General features: G+C 39.2%; 1 protein-coding gene and 1 non-coding gene across 2 annotated transcripts; one reads left to right on the top strand and one right to left on the bottom strand.

Moving 5' to 3' along the window:
• The first annotated feature begins 715 nt into the window (after positions 1-715).
• LOC113667797 (small nucleolar RNA U3) lies at positions 716-933 on the top strand. Its single transcript, XR_003445926.2, has one exon. It is a non-coding gene; the product is annotated as a small nucleolar RNA U3 (small nucleolar RNA).
• Positions 934-5,913: 4,980 nt separating this feature from the next.
• On the bottom strand, positions 5,914-9,758 carry LOC113667783 (uncharacterized). The gene is made up of 4 exons (XM_089182243.1): positions 9,323-9,758; positions 8,962-9,015; positions 7,791-7,898; positions 5,914-6,662 (listed from the first exon to the last, which is right to left on the bottom strand). Exons 1-4 carry the CDS (start codon positions 9,545-9,547, stop codon positions 6,354-6,356), a joined length of 696 nt encoding a protein of 231 aa, XP_089038369.1. The 5' UTR covers positions 9,548-9,758; the 3' UTR covers positions 5,914-6,353.
• Between the last annotated feature and the right edge of the window lie 2,586 nt (positions 9,759-12,344).

Here is a 12,344-nt window from a genome sequence, read left to right as displayed (position 1 = left end):
GGGGGAAAAAGGTTGAAGACAAACAGTGCAAATCATACCTCACGCTGAGGTTAAAATACCTCTCAAAAAAGGGTCTAAAATCATTCTCTTTCCTCGTAGTCGGCACGCTAGTTGAACGGGAGAAATTTCGATTAAGGTTGAAGAGTTTTCATAGGGTGAAATCACAACGCATCAGCTGAGCTTGTCAAGCTAATTAGGAAGTAATAGGCGAAAAAAGTTTTGAATTGTCCTAAGATTATACAACTGGTATAATCCAAGACGGCTGCCTAATCGGGTAAATTTTAAAGGGTCAATGACTTTTAAGAAAAATAAAAATACAGTGTTCTAGCCTGTTGCATGAGTTCAGTTAGAGGAACGAATCGCGATAGTAGCGGCGGACCATAAAAGGGAGAGAGGGTTGGGTCTGATGAACTCAACCCTCTCTCGACTTTTCCCTCCTCCCTTATTACTGCGCTACGTTTTAATAACTGAATGATTGGGACAGGCCAATAGTGTTCGAAATTAAGTAGAGGTAAAAGAATATAAAGGCATAACGAATCACTGCTACATTTCACGTCATCGACGAACACGCGAAGAATGATGAGAACGGCGTTCTACCTTTAAGTTATAAATTGTCCCAAATACTGCGTATGCGAGTTTGATCTGTTGGTAGGAATATCCCATATGCAGCATCACCCCAATTTAAATCCGTCCAGTTGTCTGACTAATTAACTATATGACCGTACTTAACGGGATCTTTTCTATAGTACGTGTCCCATCTTTGAAACCAAACAAAGACAACACCATCAACTGTGATGATGATGTGTAGCGTTTATCTCTAAGCGCGAAGCACATCGCCGACCCTGTCTCTCATGGTAACTGGTTAGTGACGATTGATGACCGTTCCTCTCCCCGTAGTGGGTAGTTTGAGGAGGTGATCGCATTCAGAGCGGTTGAAGGGACATTAAACAGAAATGAAACTGAATGGGGGAGGGTGAGGCAGAATAGCAGTGCACACCCTTGTTAGGATATCCTTTCTAAACTGTCTCAACAATTTATCAATTTCAGTTCACCAGCGAGGATTAATTAACCATTTTAGCTCCAAAGTCAACACATTGATTCTTCTTAAAGAGTCTGCGTGCATTTTCCTATGACAGCAATTAACTGAGAGAATCGTTGTTGAAGGTTGGAGCCATTACTCTTTACTAATCATGATCAGTTCCTTCTTTCTCAAGACTTTAACCTGCCGAGATGTAATAGTATTGTGAGGAGAATTTTAAGCTGATCTCTTACGAGCTTCAAAGGATGACAACCCGATTTGATTTGTACTAAAGTCTTCTGTTAAACGCTGATTTTTTTTCCTTCTTTTTTTATCGAAGTTGTGTCATCCTCAGGCATAATTCAACACACGTAGCAAAAAAGGATATCATTAACATTATGAAAAGAAACTCCTTAATTCGTCGTGATCCAGTCTCTGTCATAAAAACAAAGTAAGCTACATTAAAAACACAAAGTCTACTGCTTTAGAAGAAATAAATAGATAAATAAAACATGACTGATCAGAAGCCGCGTGTTGTTATTCAAACTCAATACAAAGCAATTGTGATCATGAATTTTAATAATTTTCATTTACTGATTTCGTGCATAATTCATAAGCTACGAATTGCCCTGGGGTCTTCATTTGACGGTCGCTCGGCTGATTTATGTTCCTTTTACTGTATCGACAACACTTTGCGGGAATAAATCGAAATTCCTGTTAAAGCTACATCGCCACAAAGCTAAGTTAGATACTTCGCCAAGGGCTGCAGCGAGGATAATTTCTAAGTTAGTGATTACAATCATGGATAATCTCCTGTTTGACTACGATCACCCGACTCTTCGAGTTCTCTTCGTTTCGACGATAATCATACTGGGACTGTTGATTATAAACGATTTGATTCCTTGGGGTCCGCTGGGCCGTCGTACAAGACACAGGGAAAGCAACCTTGTTCTGATCATTCTCGCAATACTCGCGTTGGCAGTCGAGTGGACAGTTTACATGTTTTTGTAAGTCAAAACGAATGAAGCTTATGGAACTATAGCCTTCGATCGAACATCAATCGCCTAACGGCCCACTCAGATTCGATTTTCTGTTTTTTAAGAGAGCTCTCTACATTTCTGCGATACCAGCTCATATTTGCTCTCGCGGAGCATTACGACAGATTCAGAATATTCGATCGATGTTACATTCAAGACAACGAAGGGAAAGTAAGCTGATATTTTAATTTAATTTAGCGATGCCATCTAGGACGTGGAATTATTCGACATTTATAATCCCAACTGAACAGAAACGGTAAGAATCGCAGAGACTGAGACATAAAAAAGAACCAAAGAAAGATCGGATAAGAAATAGAGATGGTTGCCAGCTGAATTGACCATGTGGACGATTTGAATATTTAAATGCTGTCATGTTTCGTCACATTTGACTTGCAAATAAAGAACTGAACTCAAATATAGTGAAATCACGCGGCTCCGTCTAAGGGGGTATTGAAATTGCACCTGGGTGACTTTTCAACCATCCTAACGGAGTGATTTCACCCAGGTTGCCTCTTGTGGCTTTGCAATTCTTTACATGCATGGCATCTTAAAAAAATTTTAAACTGCCACGAGTCATTCTTCCTGTGTTCTAGGCAAGGATGTCATTCCGCAATGAAATCTCACAACATCACCATGTAATACAGTGATTACAAATGATTTGAACTTAGAGGTAAAATTTGATCGTCTAGTCCTGGGTATGGTATGGTACCGTAGAAACTCAGTACCATACCAGCACCATATGAACAACTTCTTCAAGACATTTACGCTTCAAAAGAACCAAGCAAAATGACCCAACAAATTTTGACAAAATTTAATGTTCCTCAGAACGATAAGTTATGATAAGTTATATGATATTTTGTGGACAATTCAACAATATTTTTTATAAATCAACAAAGGGGGGGGATGTGTCTGTAAAGAGACTGTGGTGCTGCGTCGGTGGGAGACATAACAGGGTAATTTGGTATTATCAACTCAGTTGATAAAGTAAAATTAGCCACCGTAAAGAATTTCAAAGCTGACGTTTCGAGCTTGCGCCCTTCGTCATTTGTTCTGACGAATGGTTAAAGCTCGAAACGTCAGCTTTGTAACTCTTTACGGTGGCCAACTTTACGTTATCAACTCAGTCGATAATACCAAATTACCCTGTAACATTTTTCATATCCGAGTCCCCTTAATAGATTGTGATTCAAGTTTGTCAGGTTTTCCACACGTGCTTCAGTAATCTTGCATGCAACCTAGACTTGTGACTGTTACTTGGGAGTTAAATAAATCCTTTTTTTCGTCTCCCTTGGTTGAATTTATGAAACCGATTGTGACTAACGTTTAATAACATGGTCATCCTTTCCTCAATCGACTTGACGTCACCAAATAAGCAGCACCATTACTTTTTAAATTTTCGGAGCACTCCTGGTAGTCGAGATTTTCTTTTTGTGGGCTGTGAGCCACATTTACCGTTTGTTCTCCAATAGAGATATTCAAGGGGCAACCCACTCAATGTAGATGTCTCCTCTGGGAACAAGAATGGGTCGCTTGAAGTATACTGACTACTTGCTCTCGTGACAACTACGTTATTTACCTGCATGTAAAGATCACGATTGAATATTGGATCACTTTCTCCAGGTCTGTGAGATCCAACAGGTTCTTTTTTGTTTGTAGTGGACGAATTTTTCACTGATTTTCTTCGACAACATTTGCCTGAATTTACGCCCTTTTTTCCTTGAAGTTTACGTTCTACATCGATATTGCCAGCCAAATTTTCCCGCGCTACTGATTTATTTTCGTTACGACAACATGGCGCATTATCTGGTGTCGTTTGAGTGCCTCTGAATGAAATTCTTTGTCTGAAAGCTTTCCATGTAGCGATAATCTTGGACGAAGAAGACGAATTCAATGCAATTTCCTGGGTATTAGTCGTATTATCATCGTTGACACAGTTATCGACTCCCATCCAAGTTGTTTTCCTCATAAAATTTTCATTCAGCCGAGCACACGATGCGAAGCTCTGTAAAGCCTGAGCACTAGTTTGTTTTTGTAACAAACTGTCTTTGGTCTCGGAGAAAGCTAAGACAATATGATCATTTGAGGTTTCATCCGGCTGGCCTTCGGAAATCTCAGTAATGGGACATAGCCCCCTAGCACAACCGGCCCTAGAGGGTCCTTGCCTGGCCGAGGGTAAAACTGCGGGCGCGATTTTCTTTCTTCTGAACCAATACTTGATTCTGCGGTTCCTAACTCCATTTACATCATAATGCTTTTGTCTTGGGCCCTCACTGTGAGACATACATTGAGGTTTCCGGCGAATTTCCTCATCTTCGACTGCAATCGTATCAAGTTGTTGGACTCGCGTTTCATGTTCATGATTTTGAAGACCAAAGGCTTCCTTTAACCCGCACGTGATAAAACACAAGAAATAGTAGAGCTTTGATGAAAGCATGTTGTAAATACCTCTCAGTTTCTTCTGATAAATCTCAGGTGCAGGTATTTTCTATCAAATGCGGCAATGGCTTCATTACATAGGTCATAATAAGGCTTACGTCACCATTCTTTCCGCGCGCAAAATATTGGAGCCACGTGACTCATCTCCTTTATTCGTTGTTCTTTCTTCTTTTATTCGTTTTTTGTTTTGTTCGTTTGTTTTTTTTTTTAAAGAAGCCTAAGGAGCTTATACTTTTGCTACGAATCCAGTTTGAAATGTAAGGTTAATCAAAATAGAGACAAAATCCGAAGTATATTTTAAATCAACCGCATTTCAAGTGATGGGTATTATGTCAAAAAGAAATGTGCTAAGCATTATTCACAATACGTTTATCAAGAAAATTAGATTATAATCTATTCTCGAGAGTGATGTCTTAAACTGCCGTAGTAATCAAGCAATAGTAAAGGTCAAAACGGCTTCACCAATTTTTCTGACTTTACCAGAGCGGTTGGGTTGAAAAAGTTGTTTACTTGATTAATGGCTATCAAACCAGTTAGGAAAAATGAAAAACAGATGTAATCCAAGCGGATGCCGTCACTTTGCTCAAGGTGATGAGCGCACTCGAGAGAGAATTACCCTCCCGACGGCACATAATTTCTATCTCAGCCGCGAAAACTTGTACAAAAAAAATTTACTTCTAATCGCGTTGAAGATATTTCTAAGAGTGCTCAACTTTTATCTGTCAGGTAAGTAACTAGCGCGTACTTAGTCGAGGAAATACATTTAGTTGCGGAACAGCCTTACCAATTTTATCCTGGCAAGAGACATCTTTTTGCCATTGGGGATAACTCCCCTTGTTAAAAAAGGGGATTACGACATTTTCGGCGCCAGTAAGCTGCCAGCTTACTGGCCAGACATACAAAAGTTACATCATATGAAAATTACATCGATGACCACAGTTTCCATCTGATAAGTCCAAAACCTCCATCCACTCATATACATCAACGAAAAATTGCATTGAAATCCTAAATTTTTTTCTGAGTTCCTCCCTCTGTCATGAAGTTTTGGCCTTCCATCGATAAAAAAATTTTTCTGTGTCTAGATTTTGATCAGCTCTTATTATTTTGGATACCATCAATTTTTTTTGTTTTTCTTTATTTGTATACTCGATAACTGGCCCGGTGGCATAACGGGAGAAGAACGTCCTCATGACTAACCAATCAGAGCGTGCGATATATTAGCCCCACTGCTGAGCCAAGGAGTAAAATTAAATACAAAAAAGAAGTCAGTGATCTAGCTCTGATTAATAAACAGAAGTAAACATTTGACGCGGAAGTATGTTCTGTCCGTGGACGTTATCTAATCCACGAAGTGAGGAGTTTAACCAAAGCGATCGCATGTCACTACTGAACGTTATACCGTAAAGGAAACTTACATCGGTATCAAATTGATCACCTTTTATTAACTTAGTTACGAAGTTTTCTTTGGGCAGGTAGCTGTTGCAGCCGTGCAAATTCAATTCAAATTAACAAAAAATTAACAATATTCTTCTAGCTGGGGCGCGTATTTTATCTCTGATCATATATATGTCTAGATAAATATTTACACATAATTTCATAATTGAATTTGCATTGACCTAAATAATCGAAAAACCATATCAAATAATATCGAATATCGAATTACCATTTATCCAAGGGCTATTTTGTTCTTTGCAATAAGTTTTAAATTTAAGTTGTCGTTCTGGAGGTATATTTATTCTTAGGCGAGCCCAACAACAAGCAGAAAACGTATTCATTTTGCAATCAACCTTCCGCAGGAGCCCATGGGCTTCTGCCTTCCGTTACCATTTCGGTAATTTACAAAAAGGAAGACTTCATATCGCTTAGTAGCGACCACGGAGCCAAGAATTGTCATAAGTGTTGTCAGTGTTTTTCTTTAACGCTACCCGTGTTCTCTTAGCAACACGAATGGTCTCCATCTTTGATATTTGATAACGCGGTAAACAAATCTTTCCATACTCGACGCAAACAAATCCATGTGGACAACAGGTTCTTTTATTCGGGCAACAAACAGCCTTTGGTAAAGGACAGCATCCATACGGCACTCCAAGAGCAAGACAACATGTTTGATTATCACGACAATATTGCTTATCGGAACATTTAATTGTCTGGATATCTACTACCTGAGATGTCTGAAATCAAGATACAAACAACTGGTAATTTACATGTTAGCTGGATCATATCCGTATTTTAATTGGCTCGAACTTATGATCTATTGGAAGACAGACACATAGATGACGTCACAAATTGGCTTTTTTATCATTTGACACAAATAGATTCCATGTTTGCGAGGATCTGTACAGTAATGTGATAAGAACATCAGTGACACACTCTGCTGGTCTTCCTGTGCCACTGTTTTGTTCTTACAACTTTTTAACGTTATTGGTGATCTATTGCTGAACAGACCCACGGCAACATGCAATCTATTTGTAAAATAGAACTTAGTAAACAAAATCAAGGGAAACGAAAAATCTGGGGTTACAAATAAAAGTTATCAGAAAACCGTTTCATTAATGTAAAACTCAACGACAGAAAATTGCAATAGACAGACTTTAAGGGATCAGTCATTTATCGCGGGAAGGGGGGGAGGAGGGGGTGGAGGATTTTGATTGTGTCACGATAGACTAAAAATTGACCTGATCCTCCCAAAAGACTCTGCAGTATTTTTATGACCCCCGCCTTTAATCAATTCAGTGGCAGATAATTGGCACTTAAGTTTCTATAGCCCTTCATTTATACTTTGTTAACGACGACTGATCCTCTCTCGCTTCTCCATAAAAACTGTAAAAAAATCCATTTATGAAAAATGAGGTTTGAGTCCAAACTCCGCAGAAAATGTATTAAATTTATGAAATGAAACACAAGATTTGGCTAAAAAAAACTTCAAAACAAAGGGGTAACAAAAACAAAAACAACCATCAAAAGTACGCAAAAAATGTCTACGTTACTTTTCCAGTATGAAGGTTAGAGTTCTTAGACGAATACAAAGAATACAAATGAAGGAGAGGAAGAGAAAAATTGTAATTTGAAATTTAAAAACGAAAGAGATTTTCTAAAAAAACCATGTGATCCCCAAAACATACCCCCCCTCCCCCACCCTGGCAAAAATATCATGACTAGGTTCTAAGTATCTTACATGAGGAGCAAATTTAAAACAGTGATTTTTATTTTATTATAGTTATATTTAATAACGCAGATGCCGATTTATTTAATCAGCATATACTGTTAAAATGATAACACAAAATCGTTTGCAAACCTACGGATGTAAATCTTGATGGCATCTTCAGGAGTGAAGGTGTCTTCGATTCCTCGGCATGTGAAAAAGTCACAAAACTGCACAACACCGCTGAAATAACGTACCACTTCATCTGCTCATTAAAGATAAGGAAGTAAACTCAGAAAGTTACGAATTCAGCTTACTCTCCCGCCGAGAGGTCATAAGGGGACAGAGGAGACTTCTGGTCCAGGCCTTGGGATATGTCAATTTTACTTAAGTTATTTATGGATAGTCGTAGCTGGACCACCCTTTGTGTGTGATGATATGTGAGTCTAACTATTGACAATCAATAACGTTTAAGAAATTTGTCCAAAACAACCAAAATAACGAATCCGTTTTTTCTTGTACAACCCTTATTAAATAAAATAAAATAAAATATTCCATTTTCTGATCCGTATGCTGCGAGGCGTGAGTCACGTTTCGCTGAATCCGAAACAAGTGTTATGACTTTGTTTTCATGCACATGTCATGCATCGACTTTCGTTTCGCATATGGCCTTATGGCATCCGTCCTCTTTCAGTAAGCTTTGGTCGCCTGTGAGTTAGATTGATGTATTGGGGAACAGCTATGATTATTTTTTCCTATTGATATCAAACTGACTTCGGCAAAAAGAAACTACTTTAGGAAACCAGGATGCTTTCCATCTCAAGCTAAAAATAACTTAACTGAAATCGACAAATCCTGACCAACGCCCTTTTTTTTCCGTCTCTGTTCCCCTATAACCTCTTGCTCATACACAATAATGCTTACAAATGCGCAATCACTGTCCTCCTTCGAAAGATCTTAATAAATCCAAGTGTAGACGTCAGGGTCCACAAGAAAATTTTAATGAGAATCAATTCAAGATTTTTTAGGAAAGAAGTTAAAAAGAACTTGAAAAAAGTGCTCTGGATTTCGTTTTGTATCAAAGTAAACTGATGTGGTGACCCTGACAAAGTCCTAAAAGCTATGTGATCGTGCTATCTTAAAATACTCGTAGCGGTTTCCATCCACGAATATATATGACTCCTATCATTCTGTTACTCAAGCCCAAAATAAATCGAAAAAATTGCAGTTTTAGTTAGATCCTTTATCCCAATAACGTATCATGAATTTTTCAAATTGTAAAATCCAACCCTTTTCTAAAATCAAAAAAGTAAAATGACTTACATTACCACTCTGCTGCTTTCTCCCACGGTGGTTACACTAATACTAATTTTGAATACTATCTGTGGAGAGAAAACACCTATATTATCTATATTTGTAATGAGACTCATGATTCCTCGTGACAATAAGATGACCGGGTGCACGTGCCCCCCATCCATTTCGAATGGATGAAATCATCAGTTAAATTAGACCAAAACCTAATGCGTTTTATTTGTCTCGTACCCTCGTGACTCTGACGATGAAAATGTAGCCTTGAAATTTCGGTTGTCTTGTACCTTTAGTACATGTATACATCAAAATACAAAAGTTAATGGCCAGAGCATATACGGGCCAAATGTCTACGCAAGTAACAAAGTAAAAGTTAGGTACCTGCCCGACAATTTCGTGGTGGTTTCGTTGAGTCCCTTCATGTTGCTTCCAGCTGCTGCATCTTCTACTTCCTCTGCTAGTCTTTCTAAGTAGCTGCGTTTGTCCGGCTTGACACTTTTCTTTACTTCTTTGTTGATCGCGGTGTATTCTTGGAAAGATACCACCTCCAATGACTATGTTGTGAAGAGCACAGGTGTCAGAAAATATCAGTTTCCCCGCTTTCATTTATTTTTCCAAGTCCATGTGTTCCCATCGCTTCTGTGTGGCTAGTGTTGCCTGCCCCAATCTTTGCATTGAAGTCTCCCATGACTATGTTGACATCCTTTTCTGACAGCTGTTTAACGATGCACCCTAGCCTGTTGTGAAACTGGTCTTTACTTCCTTCTTCGCTATCGTCTATCGTTGGTTGGTGCATAGCACTGCACGACGTTCATCTTGATCTGGCTCATCCCGGTTCTGAAGGATGCTGATGGGTGCTCTTTGTGATGACGTTAGTCTTTTCTGTCAGGACTGCTTCCAGTGGGTTTCGCTAATTCCTAAAACGGAAAGCTGACATTCTTTCATCTTTACTGCAACCTGTGCGGTCTTCCCCACCTACATGGTTTTTACGTTCCATGTACTAATCTTTATGGCCCTGTTTGAGAGAAAGAGGGCCGGCCCTACGGCTTCCGTGAAATTACGGCTTTCACCACATGGCTTCATATGTCTTCTTTATGAAGGTACTTCCTCTTCCAGGGACGAAGTTTGAACCTGTATTGACGTTTCTGTAGCAGTATGGTTTTTCCCAGGGTGGGGTTGCTGACCCCACACCTAACCGGCAAGTGGCTCAAAAGAGCCACCAGGTGGATCCTAAAATAAGTCAATTGTCTGTGAACTCATTCCACGCGCGAAAGAAGACACTTGGTTTGCGGGACATGATTCTGCTGGACCTGAACTAAAGGTCTTTGTTTCGGTATCAAGAAGAAAAATTTCACCTTATTAGCTAAACAACAAGGCATAACAGTCTAGCAGTGTGGTCTCTGCTGAGTCCGCAGAGACCACACTCGAGGTCCTCGAGAGCGCAGCTGTTAATTTAAGGAGATACTAGATGATGCGAATGCCAAGTCCATGGTATTCATAAATCCTGTCATGAAATTAATGTAGTTTACTCTGTATGCTCCACTTGTCACCACCGTATCGGATCGATAACAGTTTTAATAACTGGGAGATGAAAAGTTATCGATTTTGTCATTTTTACATGCGGTTTTCGGTTTTGATCGAATTTTTTTCGGTTTTTCGGTTTTGGATAATTTTTTTCTACGGTTTTGCGGTTTCTAATGGGCCCCAAAGCCTCCCTCTTGTATCAAAGTAGATGAAACAAGGGCAGTCTAAGACTTTCATATCCACCTCCAATTCGCCAGTCTGTGGCTCCAATGCAATTAGCTGAGGTCTTTTTTAACATCTCAGCTACGTCAAATGCCATTTCCTTTAAAGGCGTCTGACAGTGGATTGTCCCCTTTAGGGGCAACCAGCCGAAAATCAAATCCTTACTTTCTGGTCACAAATGACCACAGAGTGCCGTGATGACAACGTTGCTTCATAGAGGCAATATGGAGCACCACCTTGGAGTACGACGAAGAATCCTTGGTAGTCTCCTTCAAATAAAGTGAAGTGAAATATCTCGCCATTGGTTCTCTTACATATTTTCAGAAGTTTTTAATTTTCATTGCCATTGAAGCGATTGTCATCTCAGATATCATCAATCACTTCGGCCTCTATCACTTATCGGTAATCTTTTTGAAAACGAAAATCTGATCATTTCGAGGCAAATCGACAGAGTTATAGTTTTGAATACATCCCTTGAAGCAGGGAAGTGAACCTGTAGGTTTTAAAGCTGCCCCTTTTCGAGATAAATTATAAGAAAGTTTACTTACCTTTGGACGCTGCTGCTTTTCCGCAGCTTAGAAAACAACACCTGCGTCATTGGCTGAACGAAAACTCGTGACTCCTCGTGACAATAAAGTGACTGGGCTCTCGTGATTATCAGTCATAGATTAGATTTATTTCGTTCTTGTTCATTCGTCATTGCAATGTCAGGGGAAAAAAGGGGCCAATTTTCGTATTTTCCGACTTGAAAACAGAATAGCTACCATCAGAGATGTGTAGTAATTTGTTGATTTCTTTATGATGTTCATGTATGTATCATGTTTATTATTAAATTTATTTTGATATTTATGGGTCGCTTTATGAGAGTTTACTGACTGTTACGTGGTCTCGAAAGAGGACTGGACACAAAGTTAGTTCTAAGGAGATGAGCAAGAAGTCGGCCTGTTCGCTTCCTTTGCCAGGAACTTCTCGAGGTATTGCGCACGCAAGATGACAAAAATAGAACCTTACAACATCACCCTGAATCCCACATTAAGGTTTCGAAAATAAAGAAAATGGTCACCAACTAAAGAAGCACTTGATTTTAAACAAATCCCCCCTCAGCACCTTAGGAAATGTGTAGAGAACAGTATGGAGAATATGCATACTGATGTTAGGGTGTAAAGGGTCGACAGGGGGCCAACTTAATTTACACAATTCATGATGAAACTAGTATTAAACCTCAAAAGCGTTACATGTCATGCCCGGCCCCATGCCCGGCTATACTAGAACTAATTTTACCCAATTACTGGTGTATTAAGATGGGATATTGAGCTTAAAATTTGTATGGCAAGTGCAGAAAACTGTTTGTAGGGCTAGTAAAATCTTGGGAAATCAAAAATTAAAGCAGTGCGGAGAATTTTTAGACTCGTCATCGATTTATTTTTGGCGCATCAGATCATGCTTTTTGCATGAGACGAATTAAGTCTTTCGAAAAAGACAAAAAACTAACCAAGAAGAGAAGGCACTTCACAAAATAGACAATGTAGTTCCTCGAAGAGGATGGTTGTCTCATTTGTTAACAACTGAGCTGAAAATGTAAATTAGCCACCGTAAAGAGTTTTAAGGCTGACTTTTCGAGCGTTAGCCCTTCGTCAGAGCGATCGGAGGAATTGTG

Source organism: Pocillopora damicornis, chromosome 9, assembly GCF_964200805.1.
Source record: "Pocillopora damicornis chromosome 9, jaPocDami1.2, whole genome shotgun sequence".
Taxonomy (NCBI): Eukaryota; Metazoa; Cnidaria; class Anthozoa; order Scleractinia; family Pocilloporidae; genus Pocillopora; species Pocillopora damicornis.
This window is presented reverse-complemented; position numbering and strand designations above follow the sequence as displayed.

Excerpts from the sequence above, each read along its gene's own strand:
- LOC113667783 (XM_089182243.1), bottom strand. The coding sequence starts at position 9,547 with ATGAAAGCGGGGAAACTGATATTTTCTGACACCTGTGCTCTTCACAAC. Across the intron at positions 9,016-9,322 it reads ACCACGAAATTGTCGGGCAG|ATAGTATTCAAAATTAGTAT; the intron begins GTACCTAACTTT and ends TTCTCTCCACAG. Across the intron at positions 6,663-7,790 it reads TGCCATCAAGATTTACATCC|ACATCTCAGGTAGTAGATAT; the intron begins GTAGGTTTGCAA and ends TCTTGATTTCAG.